Source organism: Pogona vitticeps, chromosome 2 (assembly GCF_051106095.1).
Source record: "Pogona vitticeps strain Pit_001003342236 chromosome 2, PviZW2.1, whole genome shotgun sequence".
NCBI lineage: Eukaryota > Metazoa > Chordata > Lepidosauria > Squamata > Agamidae > Pogona > Pogona vitticeps.
In genome coordinates, this window is record NC_135784.1 from 3,611,795 (window position 1) to 3,628,638 (window position 16,844).

Here is a 16,844-nt window from a genome sequence, read left to right on the forward strand (position 1 = left end):
TTTCTTTCTTTCTTTCTTTCTTTCTTTCTTTCTTTCTTTCTTTCTTTCTTTCTTTCTTTCTTTCTTTCTTTCTTTCTTTCTTTCTATATGATGTTGCAACTGGAACTCTGTTCCTGTAACTGTAGTGCAATCTGGTCTGCTTTGTGCTGTTCCCAAATAATTTCTCCTCTTTCTGTCTTCCCAAAACACAAAGAAAATACTGAACTAAGTCAGACCCAGGAATAAATAGCCTGATTTCTCCTGGTCTCAATATTCTTACCTGTTCCTGTCTTATCAAACTTACTGAATAAACTGTCCTATGGTGTCAGTCTTAGAAACTTGTTTTGGATTCAGGATCTCCCATGCCTTAACAAAACAAACAAAAATTAAATAAACAAAATAAAGCCCTTGGAAACACATTCCACCAAGTGTAGATTTTATTCATGATTTTTGCTGCAAGAAATACAAATGGGAAAATTAGAATTAGGATGATAGAGATTTCATTTGGAACATCTGGAAAAGACTCGTGATACATTTCTTAGTTTAAGTTTTTAGTTTAGTTTTTGTTTAAGAAGTGATCAAACATTGCGTAGAAAGGAGGCAGCTTTCTTAAAGAGAAGGTAACTGGAGTGTTAAAGAAAAATTGGGATGCAAATCCCAGTTGACTGCCTGCTCCATGGCTAAAAATCAATGGGAAGGAGAACAAAAGGGGAACCCTTCATCTGGGGAACAGTCCAGAAACAGAGTTAACCCTTCCAGAACTGTGGGTTCTCACTAAGCAGGGCTCTAGGTCTGCTTCACCTGGAACTTCCCACAGAAACTAGCCTTCTAGGATCAAGGCATCTCCCCTGCCAGGTAAGTAGAAACTAGCCTTCTAAAACAAGAATCTTCTCATACATTTCAGGCTCCTGCAGCTGGGAGAGCCAGCGGGTGAAAGGCAGAAGAGGCACGGACAGAAATCTGAAGCACTGTTGTTGCTCTCAGCAGGCAGGGGTAAGGTGACCTCAGCCCTACTCAAGAGCAGGTTCTTCCTGCAGATTCTAGCAAGGATTCTAGCAAGTGTCATAAGAAAAAGCATAGTGGAGCTGCACAGAGGTTACTGGCAGGCAGAGGAGCTGGGTCTGTTCAGCCTTCGGTTATCTGGAAAAGAACAAAAGAGAGCTGTTTAGGACAGAGCCCTCCTCACCTGCTGAGCAAAGAGCCCCTAAAAGAGATTCCCAAAAGATGTGGGCTTACTTCTGAGGAAGTGTGCTCAGAACGGACCTCCGCTTTGCAGTCTTAACTAAGAATTCCATCCACTCTGCCCACTTTGCTCTGGCCCCGCCTTTTCTGTCTCCTATACCTCCCCCTTTTTGAAGGTGGCCCCTGAAACCCCAGGTTTGGAATTTGGTATCTCAGTGAAATGAAATGAAATCAAATAAATACTGGCCCACCCCCAGGATCTGAAGAAAATAGTGAAGACATGTTTCGAGGTTTCATGATTGAAGAGGGAGGTTCCTCCCCGTCTCCCTGTGCCTTGTGAGGAAATATATGTTAGAAGCAAGATTTATGCTTTCTTGACATACATGTCCCTCTCCCATGGTAAAGAACTTAAATCTGGGAAGGGAGGGAAGAGAAGAGTCGAGTCTGTGGATCCGTCTCTCTTCCGACCATCTCAGACCTCAATGTGAATTGATCGGCTCTCTGCGAAGAAGAAGAATCCCAGATCATCAGCCCCTTTTTTCTGATAACAAGGTGGGAAAGGTGGAGGAGAAGCCCTCTCGTGGATCTTTCAATGCCCTCCCCAGAAGTAGGGCAGCCTCATTTTAGCACATGAAAAGGCAATTGTTTTAAAAGCCACATTGCAGGCACCCCATGCATTTGGCCGAGGTGGTAAAATCCCCCCTTTCTGTGGTGATGCTGAAATCTCTGGAATTCTCCAAGGGAGACAGATCAGGGGACTCACAGGCCACCCCTCCGGTGGTTGGCTTCCTTCATCTTCCTGGCTTTGAAGAAGAGGGCGGGACCAGCAACGATGCCCAGAACAGCAAAGGCCAAGCCCAGGCCACAGACCACCGTGTCCGTTGTCTTGGGAGGGGGAGTCGGTTGCCTGGGATCTGGAAAGCAAAGGAAGAAAAGGGTGAGCCAAGGGTTAAGGACCGGCACTGGACGTGTTTTCCTCTCTTCTATTGGCTCTTCCTGGCAGGGCAGAGCACCCAGGAGTCCTGCCTCTCTTTGGCCCATGAATTCAGGGCTCTACACCCAGAATATCAAAACACACCTCCTTCTAATTCCCCCTTTGTGTAGGAAAAACAAGCAAAACAAATCCAGTTACTAGACCTTAAGATAAACATCAGACTGAGATCCTCAGAATTTTGTTCTTTTCAGATCAGAATCTGGATTTCTGAGTTCTCACTGTCAGAAGAGAATTAATCCTGCTTACACCATTCCCGTGTCAGACTCTCCTGGAGGCCCCAGTGGTCCACTTTGCAGGCGTAGAAGTCTCCCTCCTCGGGGACGAAGGCCAGGTAGGAGAACTTGCGGAAAGTGTTGTCCATGCTGGAGTAAAAGTCTGTTTCCTGAATGTCTTTTGAGACCACCTTCTCGTTCTTCAGCCAGGTGATGTTCAGCACTGGGGGGAAGAACTTGTCCACGAAGCAGATGAGGACATTGGGGTCCCCCAGTTCCACGGGGTCTTTGGGGTACACTCTTGCTGAAGGAGCGACTGAGAAAAATCATAAAGGGTTAATGATCCTCTGTGTTCAAAGCTTTGTTTCCTCTAGTGTGACTCCAATGAACTGGTCAGAACTGGCAGCCCTGCCCCAAAACTGGAATGGCTCTTGGTTGTTGAGCAGAATCCCTCTTTCTGGACACCCCATCTCTCTGAAATGCCCCTTTTTTTTGTTGGTCCCAGCGGTCTAGAGCCCAATCAGAACCAGTGGGAAGCAAGAGAGGGGCCTTCATTTGCTGGCAAACAGAGCAGAAAAAGGGACCCCCTCCCCTCCCTTTTTGGCCAGCTGGCAGGATAGCTCAGTGAGTTACGAATCTGGGAGTTCAATTCCCAACTGTGTCTCCTGAGAGTAGAGGCAGCCCAGGTAGCCTGGCCTTGGGCAAGCTGCATAGTCCCAGGGCATCCCCAGAAGAAGGGACTGGTCATTATTCTAATTCTTGCAAATGTTGCATTTTGGAAAGTGAGGGAGGTAGCTGTGTTATTCTTTCTCAGCATGTTGTCAAAATTAAAGGGAAAAATAGAAGGGGAAGCAAAGGGTCAGGATACTGTGGCATCTTAAAGACTTAACAGATACATTTCAGTCTCAGCATTTTGGGCCAGGAAAGAATGTGATTTAGCTCCATGAAGCAGGTTCTTACGTCCCGGGCTTCCCTTTCTCCTACCGTTCTGCGCCTGGGTCCGCTTGCTGCGCTTGACAGTGATCTCCAGATTGTTCTTCAAGACGGCCAGGTTGTTGAGGGCTGCCCGCGCGTCAAAGCTTGTGAAGTTCCCGAAGTCAGGCAGCCTCCAGACGTCTTTCTTCTGCTCTGAGTCCACGTGAAAGATCTCCTCGCTGTTCATCTCATGTTGGTACTCGCCAGACTCCTTCCTGGAAGGGAAGCTCTCCTGGAAGAAAACTGCCTGCACATAGATGTCATCCACTGAACAGGGATGTGGGAGAAAAGGGAGGGAAAGAGACCAGAGGGGACAGTGATGAAGCGCAGAGGCAAAGAAGGGCCTGGCTGAGGGCAGGTAAAAATGGTAAAATCCAGCAGACCCATTTCTAAAACCGATGAAAGTCTAAAGCCTGCACTGAAATGCATTAGACAGGTTTTTTAACTGGAACAAAGCACTTTTTTTTACATAGAATATCCAAAGACTTTGGTCTCTGATATGATTGGTTACAAAGAAGAAGAAGAAAGAAATTACTGGGTCCATCTTTGAGTAAGAGGAAGCAGGAGACCTGGTCTGAAAAGGGATTCTCTGTCCATCTGGTGAGTTCCCCTGAGGGTAAAAGCCCCTTAGTGTATTTCAGGTGGACTTCCATTCCGGGGAATGTGGACTTCAGATTATTCTTGAGCTTAACTTCCGAAGACCAGTCACCAAGACTAAGCCAGTTCTGGGAGGTGCGAAAGAGGCTCCTTCTGTGACACTCACAAACGTCCAGCCCTTCAGACTTCTTTTACTGCCAGGTTATCCATAACGGACTTCCCCTTTTGGAGAAACACCCTTAATAGGCTTCAAGGTCTTGGTCCAGGGGTTTCCCTCCCTTTCTCAGAGATCCCTAATGCACCTCACTGTCTTCCCCCTGGTAAAAAGCTAATGCCCATTTTAGTTAGTATATAGTTATTGGGAGAAAAGGGGCACTTTATCACTCTTCCAGGAACAACCCGTTTCGTGTTCGGACGTCTCCACGACCCCTGACTCCCGTGTCTCCCTCCGACGCCCCCTCCTCACGTCCCCCTCACCTTCCACCGCCTGGGCAAGCGGCAGGGCGAGCAGAAGCGCCCAGAGGCCGAGGCGAGGGGCTCCCATTCCGGCTGTCGGGACTCCCATCTTCATCATCTTTCAGGACGGATGATCGCAGGCGACGGCCAAAGCCTTCTGCTTATCGTTCCTCCTGCCCCCCACCTCACCCAAGAGCAAGTGGGCGGCCGAGCGGGGAGACTGGGGGGGAGTTCCAGGCAGCCTCGGCCAATGAGAAAAAGGTGGCGATGCTGACGAGCCTGTTGCCGAGCGAAGGTGGACGGCCCCCCTCTTCCCTCCTTCGGACCACCCTCCCTCTCCTCGGGTAGAAAGACGGTTCGGTCGGGACGTTTTCTAGCCATCCCTGCCTGGCGACTGATGACGCCCTCTGGACTCCGGAGCCAATTGGCCCTTTGAGGGCAGAGGAGGCGGAGCTTCAGAGAGCTCTTTTTCGCTAAAGTGCTCAGTCCAGAAACTCACATCCGAGATTTGGGGGCCCAAAGCGGGAGTCATTCTTTTCCCAGGACGTCATGGCGCCTGCGCTGAATTTCGGGTTCCTGGTCGTGGCGGGGATGATGGGCCTTGTAGTCCTGGTCTTCCTCCCGGAGGTGGAGAGCGCGGGGCAGCCCCGAGGTGAGCCAATACAGCCCGGGGTGTATTGCCAAACCAGCAAGAGGAAGCGCCCCAAAAGTGGAGCCGCTTCTGGGGACCGGATCAGGCCCCGGAGGGAGGGCTCTGATCCCCTCTAATCCTTCCCGCCTCCCGTTTTCTCCTCACCTCCTGGCCCGGCCCTGGCCCCCTCCTTGGCAGCCTTGATTTCGAAAGGGACCGTCCGGCAGGCGGCCCTGGAGGTCATCGAGTCTGACCCGCATCCTCGAATGGGGGGCAGGAGGAAAGGGCTCTTGCCACCTCTGCGGGGCAGGAGCAGCCTTGGCAGAGCGCACCGAGGTCGCCCGGTACACCCCCCCTGCTCCGCATCAGCTCTTTGAGCCCTCCTCAGAAGGGGGCACCCTTCTTTCTCCCCACTTTCACTTTCAGGGTTGGTCCACGTGGGGTCTCAGCCTGGCGGCTCCCCTTCTTCCAGCATCTTTTCTTGGATTATGGCGCGCGCGCGCGGGGGGGGCGGTGATGAGGACCAGTATTCCCTGGACCAACGAGGGGGGCAGGGGGGGATGTGTTGAGGGAAAGAGAGGCGGAGGGGAAGCGGGGAGTCCCTCTCGGGTGAAGCGAGGGGACCCCCGAAGGGCCAGGGAGTCTGCGGGGACAAGGCGGGGAGGGAAGGGCCCCTCTCCTCCCCTCCCCTCGGGCGCGCCCACCTGATCGCCGCGGCCGCCGCCGCGCTTGTTCGGCGGCCGTCTCGTCCTTGGGGACGGGGGGCGTCTTTGGGGAAGGATCCGGCTCGAGTACCGCGAAGCCCCTTCCCCTCCCCTCCCCTTCCCCCGCCGCCTTCGGAGTCCTCCCGCCCCCAAACCCTTCTCCTGCCTCTTTCTCGCCTCTCCTACTCTTCCTCCCCCCCCCCCCCGCAGAGCACTTCCTCTACCAGGCGAAGTCCGAGTGCCACCATCGCAACGGGACGGAGCGGGTGCGCTTCCTCGAGCGCTACATCTACGGCCGGCAGGAGTTCGTCCGCTTCGACAGCGACCGCGGGGAGTTCGAGGCCGTCACGACTCTTGGGGAGCCCGACGCCCAATACTGGAACAGCCAGAAGGACTTCCTGGAGTACAAGCAGAGCGAAGTGGATTCCTTCTGCCGCCACAACTACGAGATCGTGGAGCCCTTCCTGCAAGCGCGCAAAGGCGAGTCCGGAAACTTGTGCGTGTGTGTGCACCTGCGCGTGTGTTGATGGAGCAGGGAGAGGACAGGAGTCTCATTGTCGTCGTCCTTCAAGTCACCTCCGACCCAGGAGGACCCCAGTAAATGAGTGGCTCACTTTATATTATTCCCAAATCCCCACTGACTACAGGGACCACTGAAGTGTGCAGAAGCAGTAGTAGTTGTTGTTGCTCAGCTCAGCTTTTGCCTGGTTTATTGCTCCGCGTCATAGACGGGGCAGGTGGAACACCGTTGGTCTTTTGCTCAGCTAACAGAGGTGACCTCCTTGCAGAACTTCCCCCAAACAGATTTAATCATCTGCATCAAAATGTGGGCCTTATTGCGGGTGCCTGGTCCTCATGAGCAGATTTCCACCTCTGCCTCTGCAGGTCTGCTTCAGGCAGGAACCAACAGGAAACCAACAGGAATTCAACAACTTCTCCTTTCTCTTCCTCCTCCCATTGCATTCAATTCAATTCAATTTCAATTTATTGTCATTGAATATATATACACCATATACACATACAACAAATTCACTCATGATGGATTTTAGCTACCAGGAAACGGAGCCTGTCGCTCTCTGGCCCTCAGAACCCTGACAAAGTATAAAAAATGACAGTGCCTTTCATTTCCTCATGAAAGGACCTCATGATGTTAAGACGTCAAGGTGGAAATATTTTTAAAAGGCCATCCTTGCTAACCAAATCAAAGGCCTCAGGACTAGGTAACCAATAAGATCATTTTATATCCCTTTTCACTCTATACCTCTCCAAAATTACATTGATTCTTCCTCTGGCCTATAACCTTTGCCCTTCAAAAAGACATATTCCAAGTAGAAATTCCACACATCTTTAAAATCCTTAGACTTTACCATTCCTCCTCTTATTTTCATTTCACATGTTAATGTATCGCTAATTGCTAAACTGCACATTTCTTTATACCAATCTTCAAGATTAATTTACACTTTTCCAATTCCTTGCAAATATTAATCTTGCTACTGTAACTATTATAGTTAATAACTTTCTGTTTTTTAATGTAGTTGTTTTTAATTATAATTAATAGAGCAATAATTGGTGAGATTTGAATATTATTTCTTTAAAGACCAGTGCTCACTCTTTCTTTCTTATTTCACTCATCTACCACATATGCATATAGGCCCCTTATTATGGTATGTTTTTATTTATTATGCTCAATCTTGCTGGAGTTAAATACCATCTCCAAAGCAATTTTCTTTTACCCTTATACACATATTCTTCATTATTACTTGTCTTATTCCAGTCCTCTCCTCTTCTTAAAAATCCTCCTGCCACTGGTTTTTCATTGTTATTTGATAGGATCCTGAATGCACTAACATTTTGTAAATTGCACTGTTTCCATTCTTTTACTTCCTTCTTCTTGATCTTGTCTTTGTTCAATAATCTCCTCAAATTTTATCAATTTTCTAATCTCTCTTTTTTTTCTTGTCCACTCTCTTGTCCAACTTTCCATTTGAAGTATGTTTAACCAGGATATTCCATCTTCTTTCCCCAAAATTTCCTTTATAATATTCTTATCTTTTATATTTTTCATCCAGCTCTTTATTGTATTTAACCTTTTCTTCTATTAATACTTCTTTAAATAAATAAATAAATAAATAAATAAATAAATAAATAAATAAATAAATAAATAAATAAATAAATAATAAGTTTATTTTTAAGACTTTTGGTGGACTCAATATATATCTATAATTATTACAGAACTTTACCATATTCATCCAAAAGGCATTAGTTATTATCTTTATTTCTTCTACAGTTCTTTCTTTAAAGAAGAAGTCTTTCATTCTATCAGCGTATTCTGGCATTTCAAGTTCCTTCCATATTAAGTTTCAATTTTGTACTCTAATATCTGATATATGTCTAAGTTGGTTTGTGATGTAATATGATCTAATATTAGGTAATCCAAGCCCTCCTTCTTTTTATGGAATATACCATAGCCTCTTATTAATCCTTGTTTGCTTATTTCAATTGCAGTACATTTATTTATTAAATACTGCCAACCTAGCAGTTCGAAAGCATGCAAATGCAAGTAGATAAATAGGTACCACCTTGATGGGAAGATAATGGCGTTCCATGTCTAGTCGCACTGGCCACGTGACCATGGAAGATTGTCTTCAGACAAACGCTGTTCTATGGCTTGGAAACGGGGATGAACACTGCCCCCTAGAGTCAAACACGACTGGACTAAATGTCAAGGGGAACCTTTACCTTTACCTTTCTACCAAATCAAAACATTCTAAATTTTGGATAGTGATTTATCTGTTCTTTAATTTCTTTCTTCAAATTATCCACATTTAGCTGAATTATATCTTGTAAATTCCATGTAATATAAATTCCTAAATATTTATTTACACTTTCTCTTCTTCCTTTAAATTCTTTTTTCAGTTCCTTCTTGCCTACTTCTGAATGGTTTAATAAAATACATTTAATAAAATACATTCAGATTTTTCCCAAATCACTTTTAATCCAGTTGTTTCTTCAGATAAATTTAATGTGTTTAATTTTCTGCCATGTTTCTTTTCAATTTAATTATTAATAATGTATCATATGCAAGGAAGTGTATTTTGTCATACTCTCTAGTTCCTATACCACAAATTAACTGATCATTTCTGATTATTTCTGCCAGCACTTCTATTACTGGTGTAAATAGGGTTGAAGATAAGGGGCATATTCATCGATGTATGCTCTTCTCCCTTTAGTTTACCTTGTATTATTAAGTGCCTTCCTTGTGTGTCTTTTTTCCACCTTTGCAATTTTAAAACCACATATTTGGGAAACTAAAATTGCTACTCTTCTTGACTTTGAAGAACCAAAAGATTTTTCATATATATCACATGAATTGTGTTTCAATTCATTTAGACATTCTCTTTTTCTGGAGAGTTTCTTGCAGAAACACTATGTCCACATCACTCTTCTTTAGCACATTTCGTATCTTTGCCCTCTTTATCTTCATTCCGAGGCCTTTCACATTACAAGCAGTTAATTTCATCCCTTTAACCACCATTCATTATACGTTCTTTCACCACCACCCCACCTAAAATTATTGCCTTTAACTTCCCCTTTCATTCTGAATCAAATTCTACTGCCCCATTGGCCTGGGGGGGGGAGGAGGCGTGGTTGGCTCAGCTCCCTCCCCTTTGCTCAGCCCTTTTTAAACCTATTTTGTAGCCTGATCCCTTCTCCCCTCACCTGCTTTGCAAGCTATGCAAATCCTAAATCTACTATATTCTGTCTTTAATACTGATAACCGACACTTTAAGCCCACTCCTCTTTTCCCTTCTATTTGTTAAAAATTATATTATTCAAGCCTTAACATCTATATACTATTAAACAGATTCACGATGAAGACCCAGAAAGTTGATGTTTTTCTGCAGCTGTTTAGCACATCTGGTTCCCTTCACTGTTAATCTTTCAGAGTTGTCATTTTAGAATGGTTGATTCCCTTTTTGTGACTCTCCCTTCCTCCCCCTGCCAGCCTTTCCACCTTTCAAACCCTTCCCAGTCATTCCCACTTTAAATAAAACAGAATTAAATACAGAACTCTTCCTGGATAGTTGTTGTGGGTGTTTCGGGCTCTTTGGCCGTGTTCTGGAGGATGTGGGGTGGCTGTAAGGTAATCGGCTTTGTAGTCATGCCGGCAGACTGTCTGGGGCTCCTGGCGAATTCCATGGGCTTCCTCTCACTCCTTCGAGATAGATGTATGTGTCCCCTGACACACACACACACTCCCCCTTCCCTAACCCTCTCCTTTCTTGTTGATCTCCCCCCAGTTCAGCCCCAAGTGAAGATCACCCCCTCAGAGGACTCTTTCTCCTCCTCCTCCCGCCACACTTTGCTGATCTGCGACGTGGCCGAATTCTGGCCTTCGGCCATCAAAATCACCTGGTTCAGAAACGGGAAGGAGGAAGACGAGGCCAAAGTGTTCCACACGGATCTGACCCGAAATGGAGATTGGACCTTCCAGATCCAGGTGATGCTGGAAACTCAGCTGGAACATGGAGACGTCTACACCTGCCAGGTGGAGCACGCCAGCTTCCCGGAGCCCGTCACCGTCCAGTGGGGTGAGAGTGAAATCTGAGGTCCATCTGTATTTCCCACCCACCCCCTCCCTCTCCCCATTGTCCTGGGCTTAAGTCTCAGAGTTGGAGGCAAAGGACTCATGGCGGGTGGTGGGTGGAGGCACCAATCCCCCTTTCTCACTGAGATGTCCTGTTTTCCTGCAGAACCGGATTCCTCCAGGAGTAAGATGTGGACAGGAGTGGCAGGATTTGTGCTGGGGCTGGTCTTTCTGGCTCCTGGACTCATCCTCTACGTGAAGACTAAAAAAGGTGAGGTGCGGCAGTGCCAAGAGTAATGCGATCTATGTTTGTGAATGAAGTAGAGGGCTAAGTTATCTGGGGGGGGGGTGGTTCTTCTCCTGTGAACTGCTCTGTTTTTGGCCCCTTGACTCCTTAGAGCTAGTTTAAAAAGTTAACGACGTCTAACTAGGAAAAGTATCCAGTGTGGGGTTGTGGACAGAGTGATGGACTAGGGCTCTGGAGAGGAGGGTTCAAATCTCTCTGGTGGAACTCAACTGGTAAAATCACTCCTTTACTATCCTGCTTACCTCGAAAGCTCTGTTGGGGCCCCTCTAAGTGGGTTCCAACTTCATAGCACAGAACATCAACAACAAGGGGGGGTGTCAGAACAGATTGCCCCCTCCCATCTCAGCCTAGCTCAAGGACCTCTGGGACAGGAAACATCTGTTTCTCAGCCCCCAGCCCCAAACACAGGTTACGGACAGCCAACTGACTTAAGAAGGGCTTTGACTCTGATGGGGGCCCAAGACGGCTTTTCGTAGCCCACCATTCCATAAAGTGGTCCACCAGATGTCCTAGGAGGAAGTCCACCGTGATGAACACAACACAGTGTCACTTCCCCAGGAAAGAATACGTGGAGGAGAGCTGCTCTAGATGGAGGGGGGGGGGGGAACCAGCTTGACAAGAAGCCAGGGGTGGCTCTGATCTCCATAAATTGACCCATTCCCTCTTTGTAAATGTTCCAGATTCATAGAATCATAGAAAAGTGAAGAAGGCCAATAAGTCCAATCCCCTGCTCAAGGCAGGAATACAATGCAAGATTGTTTATCCCTGCTGCTTTATAGGGTAGTGTTAACAAAAGGGGGTGGGGAAGAGTCTGTACACAACTCAGTGCAGCTTGCCCAAGGTTACGCAGGCTGGCTCTTCTCCCAGGGGGCAACGCAGGGATTTGAACTCATTACAGCTGTTAAAGGGAGAGAGAGAGAGAGAGAGAGAGAGAGAGAGAGAGAGAATGTTTGTGTCATCTTTAAAAGGCTCTTGTCCTTTTCTCTTTCAGGGCAGGCCATTCGTCAGCCTCCAGGTAACTCTTCTCCCGCTTCTCGCTTCTTGCATCTTTCAGACTCTTGACACCTCCCCAGCCTCCCCATCAGGACAGCTCAGCACCTCCTGAGTTGCCTTTGCTTCATTTTCAGCCCCAGGGTCCACAGAGCAGGAAGACGTTGGGTGAGGGAGACTTGACCTATGAAAAGAGAGGTTTCCCTCAATGCCCTCGTTTTGTGCTTCATGGGCCCATTGCCAGGGTTTGCATGACACCAATAAGGCAGACCTCCTTAGCAAGGGCAGGAGAGCAGAAGGGGCCTCTACACACACACTTTGAAATTCCTCCCAGAGAATGCCATTTGTCCTCTTTCCAAACCTCACCTGTGTTGCAACCTCATCTCCTTCACACCTCTTCCTCCTCAATAGGTGGCATACTAGCAGCCCCATGAGATCTTGCCCCAGGCCATTAGAGTTAATTGAACAACATTGAAGTGCATTGAGATACCTTACCATGTTCTGCAAATGGAGAGCAGAGAAAGCTTGTGCTTGAAATAATTACTTGGTGTCGGTCCTGGTAGGGATTTTAAAGCCCCAGACAGTCACCCCGTGGATACCACTTTTGACTCTGTATCTGAGGCTGCACTGGTATCAAGCAAGATTTATGACCTGTGGGTTTATCGGTTTCCTTTCTTTCTTCTGTGCCCACAGACGCCCTGATGAACTAAACTTTCCATGATGTAGAGAAGCAGCTTTCCTTCCTGCCAGTGGCTGTCTTTCCTCACTAAGAAGATGCAAACGCTGGAGGGTGCAGATAACCAAAAATAGTTCTATCTGCACTCTTCCAAAACTGGCCAAGGTTTTGCCTTTGATTTCTTTCTAGTGTTGCGTGCAAAAGTTTTCATGGGACATCTTCCAGGTTGGGGTGAGGGCAGAGCTGAATCCTGCTCTGTTACCATACGCTGTGCTCCCTGCATGTGTTCCTACAATCTGTCTGTGTACATTAAAATGTGTATATTGAAATAATTGCAACTTGGAGGGGGGAAAAAACAAATCCCACTTTGTGGGCTGTGGGGCATGGCATAGGGAAGATGAAATCTCCTGGGTGTTTTCCTTGCACTTATTTTGTTGACAACTGCCTACTGGGCCAAGGAGGGTGGAGGGAAGAGGTGTGCAGGTCTCATGTTCTGGGTTCAAGGAGTGCCATCGTCTTCCATGTCCCACCACCTCCCCTTCTTTGAGATCTCAAAATGAGGAAGGTAAGATCCAGGACCGTCTCCTGGAGCAGGACAAATGTTGTGCGTGTCAGAACAGATGTGGACCCAAATCCAGTCCCCAAGGTTGTCCTTTGGGAGGGGGGCAATGGTTGGCCACTCTCCCTCTGGTCTCCTGTTTCAAGGAGATGGACTTCTCTGATCTGCTTTGTTTGCAATGCTATCAACAAGCCAGCGGCACATTGGCAGTCGATCTCTGACGCTCAAAAACCTCCCCCTGTAGTGTACGCCTTCGCTGTCGCAATGAAACAATTCCTTTTGCAGCTCTTGATCAGATTTCTGGAGCATGTTTTCCTGAATAAAATGCTGTGTCGCCTCTCTCCATTGTCCAGACTGCGTCCTTCCTCCAGGAGAACCGCACACATGGCAGAATGTGGTTTGCATGGGAAACAGCTTCCACCCTGCCACATTCCGTGAGCCCTGCCAAACTTTAAAATCATGCCCAGGGCACCCTCTTTTTAAAGGGCAGGCGGGCTTCCGGTGGGTGGGGGAGCCCTTCCTTCTTCTCAGGGCTTGCTCGTCCAGCAGTGGCCGGATGGGGGCGGCCAGGGAAGGGGGTGGCAGCAAGCGCAGCAGTGACACCCCCCCCCCCACTGCCACCACTGCCAGCTCCCTCCCAAGCTGCCACCAGCCAGGCAAGCCAGCCCTGCAGAGAGCGGAGGGTGGCCAAGTCCTCTCCAGCTCCAGGTGCTGAATCTCACCCTCCGGGCACAATGACCTTGTTGCCAGGGCGGTGAGTCTTCTGAGTCCCCTGGGCACTGTCCCACCAGCATCCTTCCTGCAGGGGGTGGGGGGTGTCCGTTCCACCTGACGCTCCATTTTCAGGAGGTGTCAATAGCGAGGTTTCGCTCCGCTTTGCAGGTCACTTGCAGCAAAAAGCTTTCTGGGGGTTCTCTGCAAAGGCCTGTTTCCAGCTATAATGGGGGGTAGGGGGTGGGGTGGGCGAATGGAGGCAGCCAACTGGTCAGAGGGATGGCGGTAGGAGTCACCATTTCTAGTGCTCAAATTATACGAAACCCAGGCCTCAATGTGAGCCACATCGGCGTAAGCGAAATTGGCAAAGAGTTCTCAAACCACGCCAGCCTCCACGTTCCGCAGGACTCTTCCTCCTCAGGGGCGGCGGTGGGTGGGGAGAAAAGGGGGTTCAGCCTGCCTGGGGGGCCAAAGCGTCGCCTGCCGGCGGCTCCCGGTATGGCTTCTTTTCGGCTGCGCTACCTGTTTCAAAGGGACGAGGCGCCTGCTCCCAGCTCGCCCTCCCGCCCCCTGGGGAACCCCTCGAAACCCTTCTCGAGGGAGCCCGGAGCGGTGGGTTCCGCAGGCTTGCTGCTCCTCCTGCCCTGCCCGCTTGCGCGCCTGCCCGCTCCGGGCCAACCTGGAGGAGGCGACCTGCACCGGGGGGGGGGGGGGGGGTTGTTGCTCCTTGCAAGCCGCAGAGGGGCTGGGAGGCCAAGTGGCTCCGCGGGGAGGAGGAGCGGTTGGATCGGGTCCGCTTCCCGATGCGTCTCTCCCGACACGGAGCGCAGCCGATGGCGTGGGGAAGCGAAACCGGAGCCCGGCTTTGGCGACCCCTCCGCGGGTGAGGCGGGTGGAAAGTAGATTTTCCCCGCTTGCTGAGCTTAACAGTTTTGTTCTGTTCATCGGCTGTGCTTGGTTAATGCCTTCCTCGCAATCACTTTTCTCTCTCTCTCTCTGGAGGCAGGATCCGTCCCAGGGACTTTGCTAACTGAGGTCCATAGGCTGGGAATGTGAGCTTGGCCAATCAGAGCCTCCGATGGTGTCCTCCATTGGGGGGGGGGAAGCTGCTTCCAGAAAGGGGACAGGCATGGCGGGAAGACTCCAGTGAGACGCCCCCCAGGGCTCCTGAACAGCTACAGCAGGAGGAGGAAGGGTTTCTCGGGGGGGGGGGGGGTGCCTCTGCCCTCTGGCCTGGGACCTTCTCTGTGGCCCTTCCAGGTCAGGCAAAGTTCCCTTCCTTTCCTGCAAATCTTTAGCCGTTTACAATTCAAGAATCAAATACCAAAAATCCTGATAATACTGTATAAGAATTCTCATCAGTAAAACTATTTTAAATTTTAAAGGGAAAACACTGCCAGGGACACAACTGACTGAGCAATTTAGAGGGAGGGGAGCTGGATGAAGAAGTGGGTTCTGGAACCCCCAAAGCTGCTGGGCTCCGTGTTTCCCCGAATCCCACCAGGGGAGGGGATCCCAGGAAGGGTGTTGTCACCACAAAGGAAGTCCCACCTCCAGGTTGTCCCTGCAAGACCATCTCTCGGTTCTGTTCTTAGGTTCAGATGGAAGCTGTTCTCTCCATCGCTTCCTGGCTGAGCGTGTGTCCTTGACGTGGGGCATGTGCACGGATCAAGATGTTCTTCCGGGATGGTACCAGTGGGCAGATAGTGTCTCTGTTGGGGTGACCAAGGACCGAGTTAGGGGGATACCCATGGAAGGATGTGAAAGCCCCAGACACTTGTGACACTGATTTTGCCTCCATACCTGCAGCCTAGCAAGATTCAAGGGCCTCGTTTCTCCTTTACATCTGGGTTAATCTGTCTTCTTTCTTCCTTCCGGGTTTTCTTCTTCAGAGCTGAGGAGTTCAACTTCCGATGATGCAGAGAAGCAACTTTCCTTCCTGGCAGTGGCTGCCTTTCCTCCCTATGATGATGCAAAATTTGGAGGGGGCAGATTAACCAACAAAGCCTTACCAGTATTGTTACAAAACAGGCCAGGGGGTTGCCTTTCTTGTCTTTCCACAGGCTTCCCCTCACAGAGACCTCAGAACTGGGCTTCCCACCACTGGAAAGGACCTGCAAGCAGGGCAAGGGAGGTGGGGGGGGATAATGTCATCCCTCTGAGGGAGTGGAACTACTGGCAGTGACTGGCGTTGGGTCTCCTTCATCATCATCATCTCATTTATCATCTGCAGGTACACCATCCTTGAATGAGAATGGAGTTGGGAGGTTTGGGGGTCCAAATACTTGAAGCCTTCCCTCTTAAGGGCAGGGAGGCGTGAGGCTGGAAGTGGTCCCCATCTCTTGTAGCTTCCAGCTTTTTGTCCTTGACAGATGCACCCTGGTGCAGTGGTTAAACTACAGTACTGCAGTCAAGACTCTGCTCTTGACCTGAGTTCTGTCCCAACAAGTAGTAGAGAGAGGTGCAGGGAGCTGGCTCAAGGTCGACTCAGCCTTCCGTCCATCCCAGGTCGGCGTGAGGGGCGCCATGTGTAGCCTAGAGATCATTAAACTGGAAACTGCCCAGAGATATAAGTGGCATCACTTAAGCTGTCCTGGAGCTTTTTGCTTCCTTTTTGTTTCATGATTTGCTACTTTGCAATTTGGCTTCAGCTCTTTCCCCGTAGTCTAATATTTGGTCTTTCCCCATTAAAAAATAAATAACTCACTTAATGCTGGGTTTCCAGGTTGTGGCTTGTTGCACCCCCTGAACACCATGTTTGTTTGGATTGGAAAGCTGTCCCTATAACTGTGGTGCAACCTGCTCAGTTGTGTGCTCTTCCCAAAGAATTTCCCCTCTTTCTGTCTTCCTAAAATGCAAGGGAAATATTGAGCAAAGCCGGATCCAGGAATACGTCATTCATGGAGAAACACACACCTATGGGAAGCTCTTTCCCCTCCCTCCCATTCCCAATCATTGAACTGATTTCTCCTACTCCTACATACTCCTGTGTTAAAAAACTTAATTCATTAAATAACCTATAGTGTCAGTCTTGGAAGTCTATTTTGGATTCAGCGTCACCTCACTCTGGCTTCATGGCTAAAAATTTATAGGAAGGAGGAGAAACGGGAGCACTTCCTCAGGGAACAGCCCAGGAACAGAGTGACCCCTTCCTGAACCACTTTTCATACATGGCAGGGTTCTAGGTATTCTTCAGCTGAAGCCCCTTACAGAACATAAGTCTTCTAAACCATGAGTCTTCTCCTGTAAAAGCCATACATTTCAGGCTCCTGCAGCTGGA

General features: G+C 48.9%; 2 protein-coding genes across 3 annotated transcripts; one reads left to right on the plus strand and one right to left on the minus strand.

Moving 5' to 3' along the window:
* Nucleotides 1-398: 398 nt before the first annotated feature.
* LOC144587277 (H-2 class II histocompatibility antigen, A-R alpha chain-like) lies at nucleotides 399-4,596 on the minus strand. Its single transcript, XM_078387352.1, has 5 exons — nucleotides 4,417-4,596; nucleotides 3,352-3,609; nucleotides 2,402-2,683; nucleotides 1,925-2,075; nucleotides 399-1,119 (listed from the first exon to the last, which is right to left on the minus strand). Exons 1-5 carry the CDS (start codon nucleotides 4,511-4,513, stop codon nucleotides 1,116-1,118), a joined length of 792 nt encoding a protein of 263 aa, XP_078243478.1. The 5' UTR covers nucleotides 4,514-4,596; the 3' UTR covers nucleotides 399-1,115.
* A 274-nt stretch (nucleotides 4,597-4,870) lies between these two features.
* Nucleotides 4,871-13,189, plus strand: LOC144587276 (H-2 class II histocompatibility antigen, E-S beta chain-like). 2 transcript variants are annotated; one of them, XR_013542429.1, is made up of 6 exons: nucleotides 4,871-5,047; nucleotides 5,941-6,226; nucleotides 10,032-10,322; nucleotides 10,485-10,589; nucleotides 11,617-11,640; nucleotides 12,309-13,189. XR_013542429.1 is itself a non-coding variant. In XM_078387346.1 (6 exons), exons 1-6 carry the CDS (start codon nucleotides 4,945-4,947, stop codon nucleotides 12,323-12,325), a joined length of 810 nt encoding a protein of 269 aa, XP_078243472.1. In that variant the 5' UTR covers nucleotides 4,873-4,944; the 3' UTR covers nucleotides 12,326-13,189. The 2 variants fall into 2 exon arrangements, 1 of the variants encoding a protein (XP_078243472.1); XM_078387346.1 differs by having other exon boundaries at nucleotides 4,873-5,047; nucleotides 5,941-6,210.
* Nucleotides 13,190-16,844: the final 3,655 nt, after the last annotated feature.